This window comes from Palaemon carinicauda, chromosome 3, assembly GCF_036898095.1.
Source record: "Palaemon carinicauda isolate YSFRI2023 chromosome 3, ASM3689809v2, whole genome shotgun sequence".
NCBI classification, from domain to species: Eukaryota; Metazoa; Arthropoda; class Malacostraca; order Decapoda; family Palaemonidae; genus Palaemon; species Palaemon carinicauda.
In genome coordinates this window covers 116,554,980-116,581,908 of record NC_090727.1, presented here as the reverse complement: position 1 = coordinate 116,581,908, position 26,929 = coordinate 116,554,980, and the positions used below count along the sequence as shown (strand labels likewise).

Sequence of the window (26,929 nt, the reverse complement as noted above, 5' to 3'; positions counted from 1 at the left end):
TGCCGCCAGGTACTAACTGCCGGCTGGGTCTCGCCGGTTGGATAGGTGCTAGCCTAGCTGGCAACATGCCAGCTGAACTACAGTATATGATTATACAGAAGCCAGTATATTTGCAGTATAGATCATACTGCAGACAGAAAACTATAGTATATATTATACAGTAGTTATTTTCCAACATACCCTGTGTATCCTTGCACAGTCTATTGTTGAGACCAGTCATATATCGAAAGAAAAGATTTCTTTCAACACACTGATAGCTAATCAGTAAACAATTTACCCCACAATAGTAAAACCTTAAGAAGGGTCAGTGTTAAGTTACACTTATCTACCCCTAGGGGTTAGAACCCTTCCCTTGGGTTTCCTGAATAGGAAGACTCTATAGCTTTAATTTTGGGGGTGGTCACAGCATTTGGCTGGACAGGAAACACAAGTATGTGTCTTTCCTAGTTCCTTTCTAGCTTGACTATCCTAAGTTATAATGGTTAAAATATTAATAGTAATATTTTACATGTTTGTTTATCAGGTGAGATAAACTACCGCATACTCGTTTAAATTTCCTCTCTTTACAGGAGGACCAAGTGAAGTGCGAAGTCATCTTCTGCAACGACAGGAGTAAGGACTTCTGTGGCCATAAAGAGTGCAGGGCTCATGCACCCTACACCACTACTAAAGAAGCCCTACAGTACTGGGACCCCCAAGACTGCAACATATGCCGGGCCTTGGTTACTGAAGCTTTTGATGACCCCAAGTCAGCGGAGTCAAGGGATGCAGCACGAGAAAAGCTGCGTAGATGGGTACATGGGTTCAAGAAGAACTTGACGGGACCGTACCTTCCTAACGAAAGGATGCGCAACTTGCTGTTCCCTAAAGCGGGTATTGAAGCCGTCATACCCCAGACACGACCCGAGATTCCATGCGTCCAGATTGCCGTCGAAACAGAAGTCAGTGACTCATTACAAGGCATGGACATCCATCAAGAAGAGAGGATGTCTGAAGTGTCCTAGGACACTGAGAAGGATCTTCTCAAGGAAGGTCACGAGGAGGAGTCTACATCGACTCCTGAAGAAGATGATGAAGTTGATTCTGAGTCCCTTCCGTCAGTGCCGGCTCTGGAGCCGTTACCTTCAACATCTTTCGCCCCTCCATCAGATGACATGAGACAGGCACTGGCCAATCTTACGGTGCTGATGGAGAGCATTCGAAAACAAGGCAAAGAAAGGGAGGCGAAACTTGAAAGGCAAATTGCTTGACTCTCCGCCTCCCGTGGGTCTCACAAGAGACTCAGAGTTCAAGACCTCCCAACCTGCTCCGAAACTAATCCCTGGAGATATGCGGAGTACATGCCGATCATCAACGGCAAACTCTTTTATTTCAGAGAAGTTGGGAGCCGTTCCTATTGACGACGTTCAGTTCTGGCCAAGCTTCAATGCTTACCCAGACTGCTTTATTCGTCTGAAGCTGGAACCAGCATTGAAGGAAGAGACGGAACCCAAGGGGGTCATAGTATTCGACCATGACAAGGCACAGGCTCTTTTGTCAAGCAGCCTGAAGCAGGTGGGCTATACTAATGCTAAGGTGTCGGCACTCAGCAAGAAACATCCTACTTTTCTTGCTCCAGCTTCAATAGCCTTCCCATTTACATCGAAGGCTCTTAAAGCCGTTGTTAAGGCAATAGAGGCAGGCAAACCTTGTCCTACACTGGATGAATGTAGACCTTTGTCATTAGCCCTGCCCATGGAGGATAAGGATTGCAAGGAAGTCCACCTTACTTTCTTGGTTGGGAAGTTGGAGGCAGATATCACTGGATGTCAGTTCAACGAAAATCTTCCAAAGCTGTCAGACTTTCTCTTGTGTAGGGAGCAAGAAACGAAAGAAAGACTGGCGGCATCTCTATCCCTACAGAATTGTTTAGAGATGACCGCAGGCCTAAAGAGCACCCCTGATATGAACATGATCATGGCCAAGATGCACATGGATACCTTGCTAAAGGACCTGTATGGCTTTATCAAAGCCAGAAGGGCATGTAGACAGTTCGTGTTTGCTTCAGCAGCTGTAAAACACGAACCCAGGAAGCTGATAGCTTCCAATATCTGGGGTAAAGACCTCTTCCTAAGTGAAGCAGTCAAGGAGGTAGTTGACAAGCCCACCACGGAGAATAGAAACCTTCTCCAGAAGTGGGGCATGTCATCTAAAAGGAAGTCTTCTCCAGATGAGGGTCCCCAACCTAAGAAGAAGTCTAAGAGACCTAGATTACCCTATCGGCCTGCCAAACAACAACATCCCACAGTCACCATGACCACGGTGCCCTAAGTGGTTGCTCAACTGCAAACCACATACCAGATGGTACTTCAACAGCTGGTTGCCCAGTCACCAGCATTTAACCCTACGTTTGAGAGGCAGACGACTACCTTTCATCCCAAAGGTAGAGGCTCTAGACAGGGCTCCTCAAAACACCCCTCACGAGGCAAGGGGGTTAAGGGAGGACGCGGTCAGGGAGGTAAGTCCTCCGGAAAACAGAAGCAATGAGATGCTTCAGGTAGGAGGGAGGCTCCAACAATTTCAGGATCGTTGGACCTTCGATCTTTGGGCCCACAGCCTAATCAATAACGTACTTGGATGGAGCTGGAGCTAGGCCCCACCATCATTTCCTCAATTCTTCCAACCATCCAACCCCTTACTGGAAGAATATACCCTAGAACTATTGAGCAAATGGGTAATAAGGAGGGCAAAGTCCATCAAATTCCAGGGAAGGCTATTTTGTGTTCCCAAGAAGGACTCAGACAAACTCAGAGTCATTCTAAACTTGTCGCCTCTCAACAAGTTCATCAAGAACAACAAATTGAGAATGTTAACCCTTCAACACATAAGGACCCTGTTACCAAAACGGGCGTACACAGTCTCGACAGACCTGGCAGATGCTTACTGACATATTCCAGTCAACAGCCCCCTCTCCTCCTACCTAGGATTCAGGCTACAGAAGAAGAAGTATGTCTTCAGAGCCATGCCCTTCGGACTAAACATAGCCCCAAGGATTTTCACGAAACTTGCAGACGCAGTCGTTCAACAACTACGCCTAGAAGGCGTTCAGGTAGCAGCGTACCTGGACGACTGGCTGGTGTGGGCAGCATCCAGGACGGCTTTTCAGCAAGTATCCAAAAAAGTGATCCAGTTCCTAGAACATCTGGAATTCAAGATCAACATCAAGAAGTTTCGACTTTCTCCAGCTCAAGAGTTTCAATGGCTGGGAATCCATTGGAACTTGAAGTCACACCATCTCTCCATTCCCCCAGGGAAGAGGAGAGAGATTGCAGGATCTGTCAAGAGACTACTGAAATCCAACAGGATCTCAAGACGCCAACAGGAAAGAGTACTGGGCTCTCTTCAGTTTGCAGCAGTGACAGATCCAGTGCTAAAAGCACAACTAAAAGATGCGTCAGGAGTCTGGAGAAGATACGCATCAAACGCTCGAAGAGATCAAAGGAGACCAATACCGACCTTACTACCATCACTTCTCAAGCCATGGTCGTAAGAGGACTGTGCTCTTGCAACCACCTCCATCATCGGTGACCATCCACACGGATGCCTCGACGGAAGGATGTGGAGGTCACTCCCATCAACGGAAAGTCCAAGGGACCTGGTCTTCTCTATTCAAGACCTTTCACGTCAACATTTTGGAGGCAATGGCAGTCCTTTTGACGTTGAAGAAACTCTCCCCTCGCAGATCAGCCCACATCAGGCTGATCCTGGACAGCGAAGTGATAATGAGATGTCTGAACCGTCAAGGCTCAAGATCGCCACAGATCAACCAAGTGATATTGGCCATCTTCCGCCTGGCGGAAAAGAAGAGATGGCATTTGTCAGCAGTTCACCTTCAAGGGTTCTGCAATGTGACAGCAGACACTCTATCCAGGCTCAAGCCGATAGAGTCAGAATGGTCCCTAGATGCAGACTCATTCTCTTTTATCTTGCATCAAGTCCTGGAACTGCAGATCGACCTCTTCGCGACGAGCGACAACAAGAAACTACCTCAATATGTAGCCCCATACGAGGACCCTCTAGCGGAGGCGACGGACGCCAGGTCCCTCGATTGGAACAGATGGAACCGGATTTACCTGTTCCCTCCGACCAATCTCCTAATGAAGGTCCACAATAGGCTGAGATCCTTTCGGGGAACGGCAGCTCTAGTGGCTCCCAAGTGGCCAAAGAGCAACTGGTTTCCCCTGGTAATGGAACTGAAGCTAAGGCTGGTCCCTCTTAAGGACCCAGCACTATCTCAACAGGTTTAGAAGTCGACTGTTTTCGCTTCATCACAGAGTACCCAAAACCTTCATCTCATGATTTTCTCTCCTTAGAGATAAAGAAAAGATTTGGGATCTCAAAAGGCAGTATAGACTTCTTAGAAGAATATAACTCTAAGTCAACTATGAGACAATATGAATCGTCTTGGAAAAAAGTGGGTTGCTTTCATCAAAGCAAAACGACCAAAAGAAATCTCAATGAACTCTTGTTTGTACTTCTTTATCCCCCTTCATAGACAAGGTCTGGCAGCCAACACAATAACTACGTGTAAGTCGGCTCTGACTAGACTTCTGCTATACGCCTTCCAAGTAGACCTGTCGAATGAAATCTTCAACAAGATCCCTAAGGGATGTGCTAGACTCAGGCCTCTAGCCTCTCCGAAGCCCATTTCAGGGTCTTTGGACTAGGTCCTACACTATGCTTCAACAGGGAACAGTGAAGATTACTCTCTTAAGGATCTGACTCAAATAGTCCTTTTCCTGTTCGCTATAGCCTCGGGGGGCTAGAGTTAGTGAAATAGTGGCCCTATCCAGAGATGGGGCCATATTCAGTTCACAGAAGCGGGAGAACTGAATCTTTTTCCTGATCCACCTTTCTCGCTAAGAACGAGCTACCCACTAAGAGATGGGGTCCCTGGAGAATCTGCCCTCTGAAGGAAGATGTCTCGCTGTGTCCAGTGGAATGTCTAAAGGTCTATCTTCGAAGAACTTCAGACTTCAGGGGAGGACAGCTCTTCAAAGGAGAAACTTCAGGATCAAACTTATCCCTAAAACAACTGAGGGCGAAGCTCACCTACTTTATTCGCAGAGCGGATCCTGACAGTACACCCACAGGTCATGATCCAAGGAAAATTGCTTCATCACTGAACTTTTTTCAGTATATTCGCTTATACACTGGATGAAAGTCATCCAGAGTTTTTTATATACATTATGTAAAACAGGTGCATGAGATGAAGCATTTTGTGGTGGCGGCAGGTAGTGTGTTAAAACAGTGAATTGATTGGGACTCTCAATTTTCGGGTAAAGGTGTTGACACCTTCCAGTGCAATACTTGTTAAGTGAGTGTCACCATGGTGACACTAAAGACTGTTCAAATTATTTAAGGTGGAGAAATATACAGATAACACCCGTGCCGTGTGTACTTTACACAGTGTTGATATCCAACATTACAGAAAAATATACTAGAAAATTTTATTAAATTTTCAAATTCAAGTGTCGCACTAATCAATTTTTCCCTTTCAGGTGGAAACAAAATTTTTTCTGTATTATGTTGAATAGGTATATTTCTCATTAAATATATTAACATATATTACACATGTTACTTTATGCTGGTCATTTATTGTTAATAAATGTATATCAATGTGTAATTGCATCTTATTTAGCCCTAAAATTGATAGAACAAAGTACAAGCCAGAATTTTTCTAACCTAAGTAAAACTGCATAATATTGTATGTCTGGACAATATATACAGCTGATACTTTTGCTCCAACATGAGATACAAACAGTGAAACTTTTGTATATCTAGTTGATGCTATGTTCCGATACATTATACAAACCATGAGACTCTTGTACTGTATATCTATCTGATGCTATGTTCCAGCACAAATATACAAACAGTGAGACTCTTGTATATCTAGTTGATGTCATATTCCAACACCATATACAAATCGTGAGACTCTTGTATATATAGTTGATGCTATGTTTGTTCATACACTATATGCAAACCTTGAGACCCCTTCCCTAATGTCTAGTATGACTCTTCCTTGCAGGGGACAGGAAGCACTAACATTGTCTTTGATTAGTAGTAATGACGTATAACGGTAACGTCATATGTCTCAATGGTCTGGATGACCACAGGAAGATTTGTCCCAAGGTTGAGGCACCTATAAAATTCACAGATACAGTACTTTCTAGTAATTCTCTGGTAAACTTCCATCAGGACGACATGGTTTGAGCCCAAAAAACGGATTTTGAGCGAAGCGAAAAATCTATTTTTGGGTGAGATAGCCATGTCGTCCTGATGGACCCGCCCTCTTTTTCTATAGAAAAGGCCTTGGCAGGATCCCTCCTGAAATTACTATATCTGTAGCACCATGCTCAATGCTACAAGGAATAAGCGCCATCTTGGATACAGCGCCATCTAGATACTCGTAGTAGTATGGGAGGAAGGGTAACCTTGATAACGGCTCCTCTTCTATTTTTGCCACTTTTCCCCTTCAAAACGAAAACGCTATTCGGGGTGAAGATTGCTGTGTCGTATCAAGATATACGTCTCCTGATATCATGCGATATCCTTAAGAGAAATTTTAAGGATATTCGTGCCAGGAGTTAGAATTCTGGAGACCTAAAGGTTAATTCTCTGGGAATATCACTTTAGCCAAATATCCCTTAGAAAGCTACCAATAGGAACCTTCCATCAGGAGGACACGGCTATCTCACCCAAAAATAGATTTTTCGCTTCACTCAAAATCCGTTTTCTTACTGTGTTACCTTTTTATCATACTGCATGACAAGTACTAAACAAATATAGGGTATTTCTCAAATTGATTTTGACATTGGCATTTATTTTTCCTTGAATTACTATATGCTAAGCTAAGGGTCAATAGAAATTTGAAACATCATTTGGGGATTGACAAGTAAAAAATTTGAAAACCCCTGACTTAACTAGAGGGTTAGGAATTTTCAAGGATGAGAGAAAACGTGAAATTATTAAATTTCAGGGTAGGTATCAGCATTTAAACTGCCTTGGGAGAGACGCACTGAGAACATCACAGGCGTTTCATAGAAATAATAGTTGAATCAACCACTGGAAACTTACTGGATCTACTGCAAAAGCTCCAAGATCATATGCTAATACATAATTTCTTCTTTCACAAAAGGTTTCTCAGAGTAGCATTTCATGACAAATGAAATAGTAGTAAGTTATGGGTTTGCTTTTAAAACAAATACAGTGGAACCTCTACACACGAACGTATCTACATCCAAATTTTCCAACACCCGAAGTAAAATTCGAGCAATTTTTCAACTCTACACCCGAATTTTATTTCGACACACGAAGCAAGCAATTTTCGTCGTACCGGTTGTATCCGAATTTTTCGACACGCCAAGTACAATTCAAACACGTTCCTACTCTACACCCGAATTTTTTTTCGACACCGAAGTACTGTAAACAATATCAGTACACGTAGATGGTACTCATAACGCCGGATGTATTTTTTATTTCTGCTGATAGAAGGCAGCATTTCTACCTCGGAGGGACCCTCAATTAGCGTGGCTTGGGACATTCCTCTGTTCTCATCGGCTTCGTGTGGTTGTGCCCTGTGCGTTCTGCTATTAACTGTGTTTTAATCGTGATTTTTTACGTTCATCCTTTTACGGTATTTTACGTAAATCATGGGTCCTAAAAGGCTTAGTTTCGCAAGTGGTAATGGTAGTGATGAGAAAAGGAATAAGGAAATGCTTTCTTTAGAAGTAAAGCAAGGAATTATTGAAAAGCATGAGCGTGGCGTCCGCGTGAGTGAACTTCCAAAAGAACATCACGACGAACTTACTACAGAGGAGCTCAAGGAACTCCATGCTATGTCTGAGCACATGAGTGATGAGGTATGTGTTAGGTTCGGCGCAAATAAAAGAGCTGTTAGGAAAATATCAAGATGTGGTGGTCGACTTCATCGACAAATACCATCCCAAAAAATTGCAGGTTTGTCGTGTAGTTGCGCAGTTTAATGATGTTTCCCTAACTTATTTTCGAAACATTCTGAAAAGCTGTACCAAGCAACTTTCTATCGATAGCTTCTTTAAAAAAACTACGAAGCGAACTCGTGACGAATAGGAAGGAAGTGGTTCAAAGAAAACGGCAAAGAGTGAAGCAAAAGAAAGTGAAACAAAGAAAATGGCAAAGATTGAAGAGAAAAAAATTCAATCAATTTTAAGTGTAGAGTGAAAGTGATTCAAATTAATCATCAAAAAGAAAAAAAGAAAATGTAAAAAAAAATATAAAATAAAAAAAATAAATAAGCTAAGTTAGGTTAAAGTTCACTTAGTGTAAGTTAGAATAAGTTAGGGTAGTGTACGTTTATCGTAGTCACCCTCTCTACCTCCTCGCCGCCCGTCCGTCTCCTCTCTGCATAGCAAGACCGACACCTGCGCTGGACTTTCTAAGGTAAAGTGACGCTGAAAACTCGTTTCTTATTTATTATTTCTTTATAATTATTCTTTTTTACATGTCTATTATCTATACTTCCTTTGCAGCAACAAAGGAAATATTCGGTCCCACACGGTCATCAGTGGGCAGCCTGAAGGACGCGGATGGGGCCACGACCATCACCGACAGCGAGGGCATCCTGGCCAGGTGGAGGTCTCACTTTGAGAACCTCCTCAATGACCAAGCAGACACCCCAGACGATCTCCTGCGAATGACCCCGCAGGATCCCGTCCGTCACTGGACGGCACTACCACCCTCCATCCATGACTTCAACAAGGCCCTGCAGCGCATGAAGCCCGGCAAAGCCCCAGGGCCAGACAACATCCCGTTGGAGCTCCTCACTCGCGGTGAGGAACCGTTTGTTGCTCCTTATACTGAAAATATGGGAGACCAAGACCCTCCCCAGTGACTTCCGCGATGCAAACATCGTTACCATCTTCAAGAAGGGAGACAGGGAGAACTGTAACAACTACCGGGGAATATCACTACTAAGCATCGCGAGTAAGATTTTCGCTCGGATTCTCCTTGACCGCCTCCTTATTCTCGCAGAAGACGTCCTGCCAGAGTCCCAGTGCGGCTTTCGACCTTCCCGCAGGACCATAGACATGATCTTCTGTGCGCGACAACTACAAGAGAAGAGCCTCGAACAACAACAGCCCATAATGTTCATCTTCTGGGATTTGAAAAAGGCCTTCGACAAAGTACCTCGACCTGCCATGTGGGCTGTCCTCAAAAGATATGCCTGCCCACCCGATTTTGTCAAGCTGGTGCGTGCCCTCCATGACGGAATGGTTGGGAGAGTCTGCCACCAGAACTCTCTTTCAGACCCATTCCCCATCAACGGCGGCCTGAAGCAGGGCTGTGTTCTGGCCCCAACGTGTTTCTCGCTATACACCGCTGCAATGCTCAATGAGATTCCCCCAGACACACCCTCAGTCGACCTACGTTTCTGCATGGATGGAGGCGCTTTCAACCTCGCCAGACTCCGCGCCAGAACCAAGACCACCTTGTGTGCAGTGCGAGAACTGCAGTATGCTGACGACAATGCCACCCCAGGTCAGACGGCAGAGGACCTGCAGTCGTTAGCTGACGCATACAACTCTTCCTACGAACGTTTTGGGATGCAAGTCAACACAGATAAAACCAAGACCCTCGTCCAACATCCACCAGGACTGATGCTCCCAAACTTCAATACCACAATGAATGACCAACCGTTAGAACAGGTGGACCAGTTCTCCTACCTAGGGAGCATCCTAACATCAGCTCCCACAAGCAAAAAGGACGTGGAGAACAGGATCAGGGCAGCCCACTCCGCCTTTGGCCGACTCAAATGCCGCGCATTTAACAATCACACACTGACAATGACCACCAAAATAATGGTGTTCAGGGCAGTAGTCCTCTCCACGCTCCTGTAAGCATGTGAAACATGGACGCTATATAGAAATTATATTAAAAACCTAGAACGCTTCCAACAAATGAAACTGAGGCAGATCTTGAAAATCCCCTAAGAGAGCCACACCACCAACATTGAAGTCTTAGAACGTGCCTCGTTGACCAGCGTGGAGGCCACCATCATCCACCACCGCCTCCGCTGGATAGGACACATGCATAGGATGGATCCATCTAGGCTCCCAAAGAAAATATTCTACGGAGAACTGACCCAGGGCACCAGACCACAAGGAGCCCCGAAAATGAGCTATAAAGATCAACTAAAGCGCACCCTGGCTCTAACTGACATCGATCCTTCCTCATGAGAAGAAACAGCCAGGGACAGGAAAACCTGGAGAAGTACAGTACACCATGGCACCGTGGACTTCGAGGAGAGGAGGAGACAAAATGAGGAGGCTAGGAGGAGAAGAAGGAAAGAGCAATTAGAACAGCCCCACCCACCACCTACCCTCCCTTGTGAACACTGTCCGCGACTCTTCCACCACAGACTAGGACTTAACAGCCACATCAGGCATAAGCACCCACCCCATAGATAGGAGGCTGATGGCTAACGACAGAACCCAATACTCGGACACGAGTGGGCGCCGCCGCCGACGACGACGACGACGACGATTATCTAATTTAGTGTGCATTATTGTCATGTGTAATTATGTGCAGTAATTTATCAATGAGTTATCATAGGTTTTTGGGCTCAACCACGGATTAATCCTATTTCAATGTATTCTTATGGGAAAATTCATTTCTACAACCGAACATTTTCTACACCTGAAGTCGGTTGTGGAACGGATTAAATTCATATGTAGAGGTACCACTGTATCACCTATCCTGTCCTAACTCCATGGTTTACACTAAATCAATGGTTAGCTACCTTATGATGTAATTTTGTACAGTATAATTTTTTTCAAACTAAACCAATTGTTAGCTACCTTCTAACGTAATTTTGTACAGTATAATATAATTTCTCATGCAAAATATTCTGCTTTAATACATACTTTGATTGCCTAATTCTGAGAATGATCCATCTTCTCCTCCTTCATCCATGTCGGTGTCTGAAACTGAAAATTCATATTACTTTATATGAAAAGTAAATATTTAAATATGTACTGGAATATTACTTTCCAGCTTACATTGTACATAAACAGTAATACCTTAATGATCAGCTTACATTGTACATAAACAGTAATACCTTTTTTGGGCTCAAGCCATGTCGTCCTGATGGAAGTTCCTATAGGGTAGCTTCCTTGGGTATATTTGACTATGGTGATATTCCCAGAGAATTTACCTTAAGGTACCCAGAATTCTAACTCCTGGAGCGAATATCCCTAAATAAATGAACCAGGGATATCGCAAAATATCAGAGGACGTATTCTTGACACGCCACATAGCAATCTGCACCCCGAACAGAATTTAACACTTTGAAGGGGTCAAGTGGCAAGAAAACGAAAAACGAGAAAGAAAGGAGAGCCGCTCGCAAGGTACCTCTCCTCTGTTGTTTCATATGCGTGCATAGCGCTGCCGACGGCACCATCTGTATTCATTTTTGTGTAGCTCAACAACTCAGTGTTTTCCCTGTGTTATCTCGCATTTCTTGGATTATTTTCAACATAATGATGCTTTCTCCAACTTCTTCTGCCTCTGATAAGTTGAGTATTATCTCTTTTATGTATAAATGTAAGCTCTTGGTGATTTTAAGATACAGTAATTCGATAGCGATATTTTCGTTACAAGAGCTGTTGCCTACTGGAGGCGTCCTGGACGCTGTCGCTCGCCATGCATGAGCCATTTAGTTAGCCAGAGCGACGTTCCCGGCTGTTACGCTTTAATAATTTTAGCTATTTAGCTTTACATAGGAATTCTTTATATGATGCTATTAGTATTTTCGTTTTGGCGAATGATTTGCCGATCCTGGCCTACGCTAGACCTTGTAGCCTAGACGTTTGGACCTAGTACTTTCCTGCATGATATTCAGATTTCCGAGTGTTTTAAAATCTTATTGAAGCTTTAGGCAGTTTTATACATTTAAGATTTTGTTGATTTTCTTCCAAGATAGTATACGAGTGAGTTTCGGTGATTTAGGTAATCGATTCTCTTCGCGCCTAGGCTAGTTGCCTATGGGGCCCTAGTATACTTTCTCACACTCCCCGGTTGCTCTCTTCTCCTCGGAGAATATGTGCAATCCCTTTTCCCTCTGTTTAAGCCTTGGGCTTAACCCTAATGGTTTATCTGAATTGACATTTAGATACAACTATATTAGGGTGTCTCTGTTCTTTCCTGTTTCCAGTAAGTCTGGCTTCAGGAGGGGGCAGGACATCAGAGTTCTTAGTCTGGGTCTGTTTCTTTCTAGCATTGTGATTGAGATTCACTTGCTAGGCTTAGAGCAGACATAAGAGGCTTAGCCTCCTTAGACCACTTTCGAAGGTTTCTGTACGAGATGATTCCTTCTTTTTGTGATCTAGCAGACTAGTCCAGTGTTGTTGTTCTCAGTGTGGAGGATGAGATCCTCCTTTTCTATGAATAACAACGCCTACCTTGCTTTGGTTCCGATGGAGTTGGCAAGTACTGTCGGCCTCCCTCCTAGGATTCCCCCTAGGCTAAGATGAGTTTTTCTTGGCTGCGGGGTGATTCTTTATTAGAGCAAGGTTGGCAGGACCCTCTTTCCCCCTTCCCCCTCTTTCCTTAGTGATGGCCTAGCCATTACATCTCTGTCCGTCATTCTACATCTGTACCTAGCATAGGTTAGGATGTGGAGTTGACTCAGTCCCTTGCCGGCCGGCAGTGCGTGCCGGACGGCAAAGGCCTTCTTCTTTTGAGTGCTCCCCAGACCTCCCTTGGTCTCTCATCCATGTTTGTCTGTAGAGCCAGATGGCATTGGACACGGAAGCCTGAATCTATATTCTCCCCTTCCTTATGTGCACTCTTTCTGGTTGCCGGGCTATGAGGAAGTACCGTCTCTTATCCCGCCATCCATCCTGTTTCTCTTCTAGTGTTTGTACCCTAGCCTGGCTGCCGGCCACTCTGGTTCTTTTTGCTTCTGGCCGGCATTGGTAGTATACCCTTGCCGGCCGGCTATAGTAACACACCATAGTTCTGCCGGCCGCTACGATTAGCGGCCGGCAGCCGGGTGCTATCATTGTTTAGTTGCCGGCCGGCAGCCCCTACACACCAAAGTTCTGCCGGCCGCTACGATTGGCGGCCGGCAGCCGGGTGCTATCTTGTTTAGTTGCCGGCACACGTATTCAAGCCAGCGTTCTTCCACCTAATAGTCTAAAAGTAGTATACTTTGGAACTAAGTTAAGGTATGTGCCTGCCGGCACATTATCTTATATACTGTAGCCAGTATTTTTCAGTATAGGATATACTGCATGGAAAAAACTATAGTATAGAATATTTTACAACACTAAGTTTTTCTAACACTCTTGTGTTGTCTTGCACAGCCCTTTGGTGAAACCATACAGATAAAGAAAGTGAGTTCTTTCTTTTCTACTATCCAGTATTTTAAAATTACTTATTTTGGTGTGAGCTACACCTATTTTCCTCTGGAAATTACTTATTGGTCACTCTAGTATAGAATAACCATACAATTTTATTATCTGGAAGGTTACAGCAATTGACTGGGCAGGAAATACAAGTGTGTGTCTTTCCTTCTTTCCTTTCTAGCTTAGTTACTTTAAGCTATGTATATCCAGTGATATGTGGTTCACTTGATACTCAGGGAATTTTCTTCTCTTTCCAGGAGGACCATCCGAAGTGTGGAAGTGTATTCTGTAACGTCCGCAGCAAGAACTTCTGCGGAAATGACTTGTGTAGGAGGCACGCAGCATGCGCAGTCTCCAAAGGTGATCTCCGGTATTGGGACCCGCAGGTATGTACCATATGCACAAACCTGATTACCGAGGCATTTGACTCCCCTAAGACGGCAGAGTCAAGGGACGCAGCAAGGGAGAAGCTTCGTATCTGGGTAGGGGGCTTTCAGAAAAACACTTCTTGTCCCTATCTTCCAAGCGAGAAGATGAGGGCTTACCTTTTCCCCAAGGCATCAGCGGATGCAGTGATTCCCCAGCCTCAAGCGGAGATGCCGTTGGTTCAAATCCCGGTGGATGCTGAAGTCGCGGACGCCCTGCAAGACATCCAACTGGACGATAAGATGTCTGAGGTGTCCGAGTACACGGAAAAAGACCTTCTGGTAGAAGACCAGGAAGAGGAGCTGACCCAGGCTCCAGACAATGAGGAGGAGGAATTCGACAATGAGTCGGCTACCCCGGTTCAGGCCCCTCAACCTGTTCCCTCAACATCGTCCTCTCTCCCAATGGATCTGGGAAAGACCCTTTCTTCCATCGTTGGGATGATCCAACAGATGCAGAAGGAAAATAATGAGAAGGCTGCTGCAATGAAGTTAGAGATGCGAAGACTTGCAGCATCACGTGGGCCCCAGAAGAAGCTCAGCGTGAAGGACCTTCCCTTATGCTCGAATGCCAACCCTTGGAGGTATGCCGAGCACATGCCTATGACGACGGGAAAGATTGTCATCTCGGAGAAATTGGGCTCAGTTCCCCTTGAGGAGGTGGAATTCTGGCCCAGCAAGGAGTCATACCCGGACTGCTATGTCCGCCTAAGGAAGGAACCAGCCTCAAAGGAAGAAACGGAGCCGAAGGAGGTCATAGTTTTTGACCAAGCTAAGGCTCAAGCCTTGATGTCAAGCTCAATGAAAGAGAGGGACTTCACAAACTCAAAGGTACCCGCTTTGAGTAAGAAGCACCCTTCCTTTGTGTCCTCTCCTTCTAGAGCCTTCCCCTTTATGCAGAAAGGGTTTACGGCCGTGCTGAAAGCAGTCGAGGCGGGTAAGCCATGTCCCTCCTTGGAGGAGTGTAAACCCCTATCCTTGGCCTTACCCATGGACCAGAAAGACTGGAAGGACGTCCATCTTACCTTCTCAGTCGGGAAGTTGGAGGCCGATATTGCCGGACGTCAGTTCGGTGAAAACCTCCCGAAGCTGTCTGACTTTCTTTTGCGCAGGGAGCTTGAGACAAAAGAAAGACTTGCTGCCACAATGTCTCTGCAAACGACTCTGGAGACAATGGCAAGTGACCCCAAAGCCCATGAAATGTTTATGGTAGTGGCTAAGACACATCTAGCCACAGTGACGAAGGACCTTTACAGCTTCATCAAAGCTAGGAGGGCGTGTAGGGAGTTCGTGTTCGCCTCGGCTGCGGTGAGGCACGAGCCAAGGAAACTAATCTCCTCCTGCATTTGGGGCAAAGACCTCTTCCCTAGTGAAGCGGTCAAGGAGGTAGTGGATAAGGCCGCCACGGAGAATAGAAACCTTCTCCAGAAGTGGGCCCTATCTCTTAAGAGAAAGTCTTCCCCGGATGAGGGTCCCCAACCAAAGAGGAAGACTAAGAAGCCTAGGCTACCCTCTCGGCCAGCCAAGCCATCCAGACAGCAGCAGCAACAACTTCCTTTGCCTACAGTGCCCCAGATGGTGGCACAAATCCCGGCCACGTACCAGTGGGTACCCCAAGCCGTGACTACTCAGTCTCCGGCATTTAACCCAACATTCGAAGGGCAGTCTACTACCTTTCGAGCAAGAGCTAGAGGATCAGCCAGAGGTTCGTCTAGACGCCCCTCAAGGGGAAGGGGATTTAGGGGTGGTCGCGGTCAAGGAGGCAAGACCTCAGGTCAACAGCAGCCAAAGTGAAATAATACTGGTAGGAGGGAGACTTCAGATTTTTCGGGATCATTGGACCTTCGATCCCTGGGCCCACAGCTTACTCAAGAATGGACTGGGTTGGAGCTGGTACAGCACTCCTCCCCCGTGCCCACGATTTTTACAACACTCCACCCCCGTTCTGGAGGAGTACATTCGAGAACTCTTGGAGAAAAGAGTAATCCGAAGGGTAAAGTCCATCAAATTCCAAGGGAGGCTGCTGTTTTGTGTTCCCAAGAAGGACTCAGAAAAACTCAGAGTCATTCTGGACTTGTCGCCACTCAACAAGTTCATAGTGAACTGCAAGTTCAAGATTCTAACACTGCAACACATAAGGACCTTACCGCCCAAGCGGGCATTTACCGTCTCCATAGACATGTCAGACGCCTATTGGCACATTCCAATCAATCGTCAACTCTCCCCCTACCTAGGGTTCAAGCTACATCGAAGACTCTACGCCTTCAGAGCCATGCCATTCGGGCTAAACATAGCCCCAAGGATCTTCACGAAGCTTGCGAGCGCAGCTCTCAAACAATTACGCCTAAAAGGAATCCGGGTAGTAGCCTACCTGGACAACTGGCTGGTGTGGGCAGCATCCAAGACAGAGTGTTTGCAAGCTTCCCTACAGGTGATCCAGTTCCTAGAACATCTAGGCTTCAAGATCAACAGAAAAAAGTCTCGGCTTTCTCCATCTCAAAAGTTCCAGTGGCTGGGAATCCACTGGGACCTAGTATCACACCAACTCTCCATCCCTGTAAAGAAGAGGAAGGAGATAGCAGGTTCTGTCAAGAGACTTCTGGATTCCGAAAGAATATCAAGACGCGAACAGGAGAGAGTGCTGGGTTCTCTCCAGTTTGCCTCAGTAACAGACCCAGTGCTAAGAGCACAGCTAAAGGATGCAACCGGAGTTTGGAGAAATTATGCATCAAACGCGCGAAGAGATCTGATAAGGCTAGTACCGCCTCGTCTACATACGCTTCTCAGGCCTTGGTCCCAAGTCAAGCAACTAAAGAAGTCGGTGCTTCTCCAGCCACCTCCCCCCTCGTTGACTATTCACACACGACGCCTCGAAGGAGGGATGGGGAGGTCATTCTCATCGGAAGAAGGCCCAAGGAACCTGGTCCAATCTATTCAAGAAATTTCACATAAACTTTCTGGAAGCCATGGCAGTACTCCTTACCTTGAAGAAAGTCTCCCCTCGCCGCTTGATCCACATAAGGTTGGTACTAGACAGCGAGGTGATAGTGAGATGTTTGAATCGACAAGGATCGAGGTCACCGTCACTCAACCAAGTGATGTTGGCCATCTTTCAGCTAGCGGAAAAGAAGAAATGGTACCTGTCAGCAGTTCACCTTCAAGGAGTCCGCAACGTGACAGCGGACGATCTATCCAGGTTCACACCGATAGAGTCGGAATGGTCCCTAGACGCAGGATCGTTCTCCTTCATCTTGAGTCAAGTCCCGGAACTGCAGATAGACCTCTTTGCGATGAAAGACAACAAGAAGTTACCCCTTTACGTGTCCCCGTACGAGGATCCCTTAGCGGATGCAGTGGACGCGATATCCCTCGACTGGAACAGATGGTCCAGGATTTACCTGTTCCCTCCTCACAACCTTCTATTGAGGGTCCTCGACAAACTGAGATCTTTCAAGGGAGTAGCGGCAATAGTGGCTCACAAGTGGCCGAACAGCGTATGGTTCCCTCTAGCATTAGAACTATGGGTGAAGTGTCTATCACTACCAGATCCAGTTTTGACCCAGCGAGTTCAGAAGTCGACTGTCTGCGCTTCATCACTGAAAACCCGGAACCTGCAGCTCACGATTTTCTCTCCCTAGCAGTGAGAAAACGTTTGGGGATCTCGAAAGACAGTATAGACTTTCTAGAGGAATATAAGTGCAAATCCACCAGAAGACAATATGAGTCATCATGGAGAAAATGGGTGGCCTTTGTCAAGGCGAAGAATCCGCAAAAGATCTCGACGGACTTCTGCTTATCTTTCTTCATCCACCTCCATGGTCAAGGCTTGGCAGCCAACACAATATCAACGTGTAAATCTGCTTTGACAAGACCCATTTTATATGCCTTCCAGGTCGACCTCTCTAACGACATTTTTAACAAAATTCCGAAGGCCTGTGCTAGGCTCAGACCATCAGCACCTCCGAAGCCCATTTCATGGTCTCTGAATAAAGTTCTTCATTTTGCTTCACTGATGAACAATGAGGAGTGTGCTTTAAAGGATTTGACCCAAAAAGTTATTTTTCTGTTTGCACTCGCGTCGGGGGCCAGGTTTAGTGAAATAGTAGCCCTCTCGAGAGTGGAAGGTCGTGTTCAGTTCTTGGATGGGGGAGAACTGAACCTGTTTCCGGATCCTACGTTTCTCGCTAAGAACGAGCTGCCCACCAATAGGTGGGGTCCCTGGAGAATCTGCCCTCTGAAAAAAGATGCATCTCTATGTCCAGTGGAATGCCTAAAGGTCTATCTTCGTAGAACTTCAGACTTTAGGGGAGGTCAACTGTTCAGGGGAGAAACATCAGGCTCAAATTTATCTCTGAAACAACTAAGGGCGAAAATCACCTATTTTATTCGCAGACCGGATCCAGACAGTACACCCACAGGTCACGATCCGAGGAAAATTGCCTCATCCTTAAATTTCTTCAATAGTATGGATTTTGAACATCTTCGCTCATACACTGGCTGGAAGTCTTCCAGAGTTTTCTTTCGTCATTATGCGAAGCAAGTGGAGCAACTGAAGAGGTCTGTGGTAGCAGTGGGTAGTGTCGTTAAACCTGCTGTTTAACTCTGCGAGGAACAGTGAAATTAATTGAGACAATTAATTCTGGGGTGGGTGTGTAGTTACGGACTGTTCTACAGACTAAGTGTTAGGGCACTAGGGTGCCCACATTGACTGTTCCATAATCAAAGGTGAACCTAGCATAAGTGCAGACATGTGTGCCAAGCGTTTCCAACGCTAATGTGACTGAATAGTAATACAGACTTTTATGATTTTGATACCTCGGTATTTTAAAAGTGGCGCTAATGTTTTTTCTTTCAGATAAACAAATTTTTCTGTTTACTATGATACTTATTCTTATTTGTTGATTATCCTCCTCTTATATATGTATAATTGTTGTTTAACCTGTTTTATTTTTTATTGATTGTCAATAAACTAGTTCTTGTGAACCTTGCGTCTCTTTCGCCTGTGTCATTTTACTAGAAATGGTTTAGCATTACGTTTACTATGTATACTTTATCATGGATAATTCTAATAGATTGTTCCTTTATGCAAGCATCTTTCATTGGTTTATGCTTTCCCCTAGCGGGAGGACTTCATGCCCTAAGGGGACGGTAGCGGATGTGCAAGTTTTCCTCCTACCCGGATATAAACCTTTGTCCAATCCAGTAATCGAACGGAGAACTGGTCAGTATTTCATATCGACTCAGTGGTTCTTTTACAAACTATGCTTTATATGATATAGAGTGAGACCACTATATTGGCTTGTCTGTTATTCATACATAGGTATATGTACTCTTCGAGGCTTTTCCAGAGTCTAGTACGACTCTTCCCTGTAGGAGGCAGGAAGCACTAACATAGTCTATGGTTAGATGAAAAGATGTATGACGGTAACATCTTAGGTCTCTAGGTCTAGTTTGACCGGGAAATACCTTCTTGAGAGTACGGCACGTTTTGAGAATCCACAGATACAGTAATGCTCTGGTATACTTCCATCAGGACGACATGGCTTGAGCCCAAAAAACGGATTTTGAGCGAAGCGAAAAATCTATTTTTGGGTGAGATGGCCATGTCGTCCTGATGGACCCGCCCTTCCTTTTTTCACTAAAAAGGGCTATAGGACCCCTCCCTACATACAGTATCTGTAGCACCTCGTGTATCGCTACAAGGAATACAGATGGAGCCGTTGGCGGCGCTATGCACGCATACGAAACGAGAGAGGAGAGATACCTTGCGAGCGGCTCTTCTTTCTTTCTCGTTTTTCGTTTTCTTGCCACTTGACCCCTTCGAAGTGTCAATTCTGTTCGGGGTGCAGATTGCTATGTGGCGTGTCAAGAATACGTCCTCTGATATTTTGCGATATCCCTGGTTCATTTATTTAGGGATATTTGCTCCAGGAGTTAGAATTCTGGATACCTTAAGGTAAATTCTCTGGGAATATCACCGTAGTCAAATATACCCAAGGAAGCTATCCTATAGGAACTTCCATCAGGACGACATGGCCATCTCACCCAAAAATAGATTTTTCGCTTCGCTCAAAATCCTTTAATGATCCAGACACATCATCTTTTTACTGAGATTGAGATAAGGAAAACAAAAGTAAAATGCCACCCCTTTAATAAAGAACTGAGGACAAATGTTGGATAATAATTTCAATTAAAATTTAATGAGCTAATAATTAAAAAAAATTGTAAATACAGTATAAGGTAAAATATTTAATAGACAATAAGAGAAAATTATCAGACACAAAGTGAAAACTGTTTTTCTGGGCTCAACCTGTGTTGCTACGTGAGATGCCATCCCCGACGCCTCTAAGCTCCAGGAATTCACGAAGAATAATCCGTGGAAGGTGGCTCTGCATTCTCCGTTCAAGGATGGCATGCTGACCATCGAAGATTTTGGCACCCGGCCCGTTGAGGACTTTGAGTTCTACCCTCCGGGCCTCCAATTCCCCTTCCCGGCTTCGCTCGTTTGACCGAGGAAGCTCTTATTCGTTTAGACAAAGTTCCCAGGGAGTCTGTCATCTACCCTAAGGAACAAGCTCCGTCCACCTGGGTTCGCACTTTGAATGAGTGGGATTGTGTGAACACTATGCTCACACCCCACAAGAGCTCATACACGATGTTCGTGGTTGATGAGCAAACCCCCTCTCCATGCGTCACCAAGATGATGGACCTAGCTTATCAGGCCATCAAGGAGGACAATGTGGAGGATTTATTTTTTGTTTTATTTTATTTTTGGTTTTGCCAAATCCTGTGAGAGAGAGAGAGAGAGAGAGAGAGAGAGAGAGAGAGAGAGAGAGAGAGAGAGAGAGAGAGAGAGAGAGAGAGAGAGAGAGAGATATTGTGTTAGCGAGCGAAAGTAGTTAGGTTAATGATCGTTGGTGGTGAGAAAGACTGTTGGTACAAATGAGATTGTTTGTTTACATTTTTTAGTTAGGTTACGACAGTGGTGAATGTTTCGGAGCGAATGCTTTTTTTATTTGACTGCAGCATAAGGCAGTTGTGTGAGAGCTGGATTATATATATATTTTTTCGACCAGCGTGGAAGTGTTTTTTGATTTTCAAAGCTGCGATTCCTCCTTTGGTGAGGCTAACTCCTTTGGAGTGACTAAATTTCTAGAAAGTGGATTACTGTTGATGACCTGGCCTGGAACTGATCAAATTTAGACTGCTTTTTTTGGATTAACGATTGTCGATGACCTGGCCTGTTTACTTTGATTGCTGCTATTGATGATGATAATGATGATAAGGATGATGACGATGATGATTACGACCCCGATTAGGGAGGCAGTGGTGGCAACTTGCCATACAGTTTAACCTGTTAATCACAGATTGAGGGTTGTGCCGTGAAAGACAGTTCGGCAGTTTGTGAACGACTGTGTTGCAAATAATATATATGAGCATACAAATTTTGGTGTTGAACTCGTAATATATGTGTTTTGTGTTTTCATGTTTGGGTTGCGGTTAGTTTTAAGTTTCGTTAGGATTTATTGGATTGCGGAAAGGTTTTTTTGTTAATTATATATTTAGTTTTATTTATCTTATAGTGTTAAGTTTTGATTAGTTTAAAGTGTTAAGTTTTGATTGGTTTAAAGTATTTATTTTGAATGTTGATGGTTTATGATTTATTTTAAGGTTTAAGAATTATAGTTTTAAGGTTATGTTTTGTTTTGTTTTGTCCTTTTGTCCAAGAGTCTGGTTGTAGATTACGTAAGGGGAAAGTTTGTTTTGTGGAGACCATTGTAAGTAAGTAAGATTCAAGGGTGTGGGGGTTGTTTTTGCAACATCCCGCCACATTATTTTGGCGCCCGAACAGGGACTGCTGAGGCGGGACTGATAGCTGGACTCTTGGACGAAGGACTGATAGGATAAGATATTAGATATAAGGTTGATGAAAAATGGAAGAGCAGAACAAGTTACTGAAGGAGGAATTGCGGCTGAGTAAGGAGCGTGAGGAGAGGTTGCTAATAGAGAATGAGAGGTTGAACTGGGAGAATGCGGCGATGCAGAAGGAGCTTAGGGAGTTAAAGGGGACAGTAGAGAGAGTGGAAGAATGTGTTGAGATGAGGATGCGAGAGAATGAAGAACGAATGGAGAAACGAATGGAAGATATGATGGGGCAAGTCATGGGGATGATGAAAACTATAATGGGTGAAGGTGCAGTCGGAGGAGTGTCCTCAGCTTCGGGTAATGGGTTGGTAGTGAAAGAGAAGGTTAAGGTAGGTGATAATGGGAAAGGAAGTGATAGTGATAGTAGTAATAGTGATGGTGATATTGAAGATAAGGGAATTAGGCATAGTAAGGATGAACAGAAAGGGGAGAGGAAAGATGAAAGGAAAGGTAAAAGTGATGTGAAGAAAGAGAAGAAAAAGTATCAGGCTGATAGCAAGGACGATCGTGAATGGGTGAAAGTGGTAAGTAAGAAAAAGGGTAAGAAGGGAATGGTTAAGGATAGGAATTTAAGTGTGGAAGTGGATTCATTATATTCGAATGAGGAAGAAGGTAACAAGGGAGTAGACAGTGATGATAGCAGTGAGAATGAACGTGATGTGTGTAAGACTGTGTTTATGAGAGAGGTACCTCGGTGTGAAAGGTTCAATGAGCATAGCAGTAGGGATGTATATGATTTTTTCAAGGAGTATGAGAGGTATTGTCAGGATAAGTATGGTGATAGTAAAAGAGTTTGGGCTAGGGAGTTAGGAGAATATTTGACTGGGTATTTGTTGACGATGTATGGAGTGATAATGAGTGTAGGGGACGTTGATTATGAAAGTGTGAAAACGAGAATAATTGAGCAGGTAAAACGTATGAAAGGGAGTGTTAAGTATAAGCGTAAGAATGATTTTGATGAGGCAAGGATGAATGCAGGAGAAGCTATATCAATGTACGTATGTAGGTTGGAAACTTTAGCTAGGAAGAAGTATGGGGATGAAGGTATAAATGAGAATAAGGAGTTAATGAGGAAGTTTTTGGCTACTGTACCCGAGAATGTTGCTGAGTTTGTTAATTTGAAACGGAAGGAGAAAATGAGGTGGACGAAAGAAAGATTGACATGGGATGATATTTTAGAGATAGTTGAGGATTACGAGTTGGATAGGTGTATGAAAGAAAGTAAATCTGTGAGTGTAAGAACTGGAATGGAGGAAAGTGTGCCAGAATTTGTTAGTTTTAGAGATGCTGTTATGAGAGGACCGATGAGGGTAGCTGATAGTGTAGTAGATAGGAGTGTTAGGGCGAGTAATGTGGGAATACCTGTAAGGACAAATGAAGGGTTTAGGCAAGGGAATCAGGTTTGGAGGGATAGGAGTGCTAGTGCGCCGCAAGATAGGTCAGGTAGTTGTATCCGTGAAGAGAAGTGTTATAGATGTGGGAAAGTAGGACATAAGAAGAATGAATGTAGATGGGCTCTTGGTGCTTGTTTTGGATGTGGTGAGTTAGGGCATAGAATTAGCGAGTGCACGAAAGAGAAAGGGGTAAAATGTTATCGGTGTGGTATGACAGGGCACATAGCGAGTGGATGTCGGAGTAATCGTACAAATGTGATTTGCGGTAATTGTGGTAAGGATGGGCATTATGCTAGAATGTGCAAGGAGCCACGGGGTAAGTGTACTGAATGTGGAGCAGATGGGCATGTAGCTAGGGTATGTAGGAAGAAGGGAGTAAATCAGCCAGGATGTTCGGGAAACTAGAGTGTAAGAGGGTTCAGCTGGGTGAGTCCTCCTGTGTGTGTGGAAGGAATAGGATTAATGTTTGTGAGAATGGGATGAGTAATTGGTTGGAAATGAGCAAGTATGAACCTAGTATGCATGAGAAGTTAGGGCTGGAAAATAAACAATTAGTGTTAGTTGAATATAGGAAAAAGAGGCGTTTGAAAGTTTTAAGTAAGGATGAAAAAAGGGAAAATTTTTTAAGTAAAAGTGAGAATAGAAAAAAGTATGACAAGGGTGTAAATGTGCAAGTGTGTATGGAAGATAAATGTGTTAATACAGATGAATCATGGCTGAGTATGAATGATACCTATAGTGTGTGTGGCTTTTCCTTAGGTGATGTAAAAGAAAGGATGACGAATGCGAGAATGAGAGACAGGAGAATGATAAGTAGTATGAATGAATCTTTTGCTAAGGTTGAGAATGTTTTTGATGAAATGGATGAACTGTTTACAGAAATGAGTGTAATTATAGGGCCAAACGAGAACGAGGTAGATGGGATTGTACATGATATATTAGATGATAGGGTTTTAGATAAGAATAGTGTTAATGTAGCGAATGATGGTGATAAGGAAGAATTGAATGAGAGAGTATATGGAGGCCCAGTTACTCGGAGTAGAGGTCCTGTTCCCGACTGCGACTGGGTTATGAAAAAAATAATGTAAGTGTTGTGTGAGAAGGATTTGGCAAAGTAAGGGGGGAGGAATGTGGAGGATTTATTTTTTGTTTTATTTTATTTTTGGTTTTGCCAAATCCTGTGAGAGAGAGAGAGAGGAGAGAGAGAGAGAGAGAGAGAGAGAGAGAGAGAGAGAGAGAGAGAGAGAGAGAGAGAGAGAGAGAGAGAGATATTGTGTTAGCGAGCGAAAGTAGTTAGGTTAATGATCGTTGGTGGTGAGAAAGACTGTTGGTACAAATGAGATTGTTTGTTTACATTTTTTAGTTAGGTTACGACAGTGGTGAATGTTTCGGAGCGAATGCTTTTTTTATTTGACTGCAGCATAAGGCAGTTGTGTGAGAGCTGGATTATATATATATTTTTTCGACCAGCGTGGAAGTGTTTTTTGATTTTCAAAGCTGCGATTCCTCCTTTGGTGAGGCTAACTCCTTTGGAGTGACTAAATTTCTAGAAAGTGGATTACTGTTGATGACCTGGCCTGGAACTGATCAAATTTAGACTGCTTTTTTTGGATTAACGATTGTCGATGACCTGGCCTGTTTACTTTGATTGCTGCTATTGATGATGATAATGATGATAAGGATGATGACGATGATGATTACGACCCCGATTAGGGAGGCAGTGGTGGCAACTTGCCATACAGTTTAACCTGTTAATCACAGATTGAGGGTTGTGCCGTGAAAGACAGTTCGGCAGTTTGTGAACGACTGTGTTGCAAATAATATATATGAGCATACAAATTTTGGTGTTGAACTCGTAATATATGTGTTTTGTGTTTTCATGTTTGGGTTGCGGTTAGTTTTAAGTTTCGTTAGGATTTATTGGATTGCGGAAAGGTTTTTTTGTTAATTATATATTTAGTTTTATTTATCTTATAGTGTTAAGTTTTGATTAGTTTAAAGTGTTAAGTTTTGATTGGTTTAAAGTATTTATTTTGAATGTTGATGGTTTATGATTTATTTTAAGGTTTAAGAATTATAGTTTTAAGGTTATGTTTTGTTTTGTTTTGTCCTTTTGTCCAAGAGTCTGGTTGTAGATTACGTAAGGGGAAAGTTTGTTTTGTGGAGACCATTGTAAGTAAGTAAGATTCAAGGGTGTGGGGGTTGTTTTTGCAACATCCCGCCACAACAAGCCGTTACCGCAGCTCTGGGAGACGGACCTGACTTCCCTCCTCTTCCCGGGTGACCACGAGTGCTGGCATAACGCCCCGGCCACCTTCACGACAGGCAAACTGAACGCTGACTGTACTTCCACACAGTTAAGCGAACGTCTCCCCAGGCTTCCGGACTCGCTGATTCACCTTGAGTTCAAAGCCCGGTGCAGGCTCAGTAGATCCATTAATTCCGCTACTATGGCTGAGATGACCGCCATTACATACGAGGAGGAACCTTTCTTTAAGGTCCTCACTAAAACCCTCCTGCAGACTCTGTTGGTCGACGCCTACGAGTTTCTCGCTGCCAGGTTTCGTTGCCGCAGACACGTTTTGTCTGAGGCTACTATCAGACATGAGCCTAATAGATCCGGTCTGGGGTCCGGATCTATTCCCGGAGGACTTGGTGAACACCGTCCTCAGCGAGGCGGCCAGGGTTAACCAAAGCCTTAAGGTTAGGTGGGGCCTCGTCCCCAAGCGGAAGTTTGAGCCAGCCGGCACCTCCGCTCGAGGCAGGAAGAGGCTGAGGCCCTTCCACTCCTCTCAGAACCGACAACCCCTTCAGTTCATGTAACCCGTTCCTGTGGCACAAGGTTCCCAACCTTCTATTTCGAAGGGACACTCTCAACAACAGTACGTGTTGGTCCCTCAGACTCAGGTAGCATCGACCTCATATGCTACCTCCCCTACCTTTAACCCAGCCTACGAATCTCAAGGTTCCTTCCAAGGCTACCAGCGCGCCAGAGGCTCCGGCGCCAGAGGGGCCTTTCGTAACAGGGGTAGCGGAAGGGGTTTCACCCGAGGCAAGACATTCCGCGGAGGCCGAGGAGGCAAATCCTCTTCAGCCCATTGAAAATCCTCAGGTAGGGGGAAGACTTTACGTCTTTAGGAATCGTTGGAAGTTCAGCAATTGGGCTTTCAGCATAATTTCCAAAGGTCTGGGGTGGAGTTCGATAGAAGGGCCCCCTCCACCAACCAGTTTCTACCAACTTCCAACGGAAGAGCTAGTTTCGTTTGCGGACGACCTATTGCAGAAGAACGCAATCCAAAGGGTTCATCAATTAAAATTTCAAGGTCACTTGTTCAGCGTGCCAAAGAAAGTCTCAGATAAGCGAAGAGTAATCCTTGACCTGTCTCGTCTGAACTCTTACATTCGATGCGACAAGTTCCACATGTTAACTGTCTCTCAGGTGCGGACCTTACTTCCCCCGTCATCACCTCTATAGATCTTACAGATGCCTATTATCCCGTTCCGATAGCAAGGCATTTTCGTCCTTTCCTAGGCTTCAAACTAGGAAGCCAAGCCTATGCATTCAAAGTGATGCCATTCGGGCTCAACATAGCGCCCAGGGTCTTCACCAAACTGGCAGAGACGGTAATTCAAGAACTACGGACCCAGGAGATTCAAATAGTAGCTTACCTAGACGACTGGCTTGTCTGGGCAGACACGTCGAGAACTGCCTCACGGCAACCAACAAAGTATTAACCTTCCTTCGACAGTTGGGGTT

At 44.6% G+C, this 26,929-nt stretch overlaps 1 protein-coding gene across 10 annotated transcripts in view; it reads right to left on the bottom strand.

Moving 5' to 3' along the window:
- Positions 1 to 26,929, bottom strand: part of LOC137638420 (uncharacterized) — a 547,169-nt gene that overhangs the window by 399,395 nt on the left and 120,845 nt on the right. For all 10 annotated transcript variants that reach the window (XM_068370479.1, XM_068370478.1, XM_068370475.1 and 7 more), the window contains one exon: positions 10,944 to 11,006. In XM_068370479.1, coding sequence (XP_068226580.1) covers positions 10,944 to 11,006 — 63 coding nt within the window. The remainder of the gene's footprint in view (positions 1 to 10,943; positions 11,007 to 26,929) is intronic.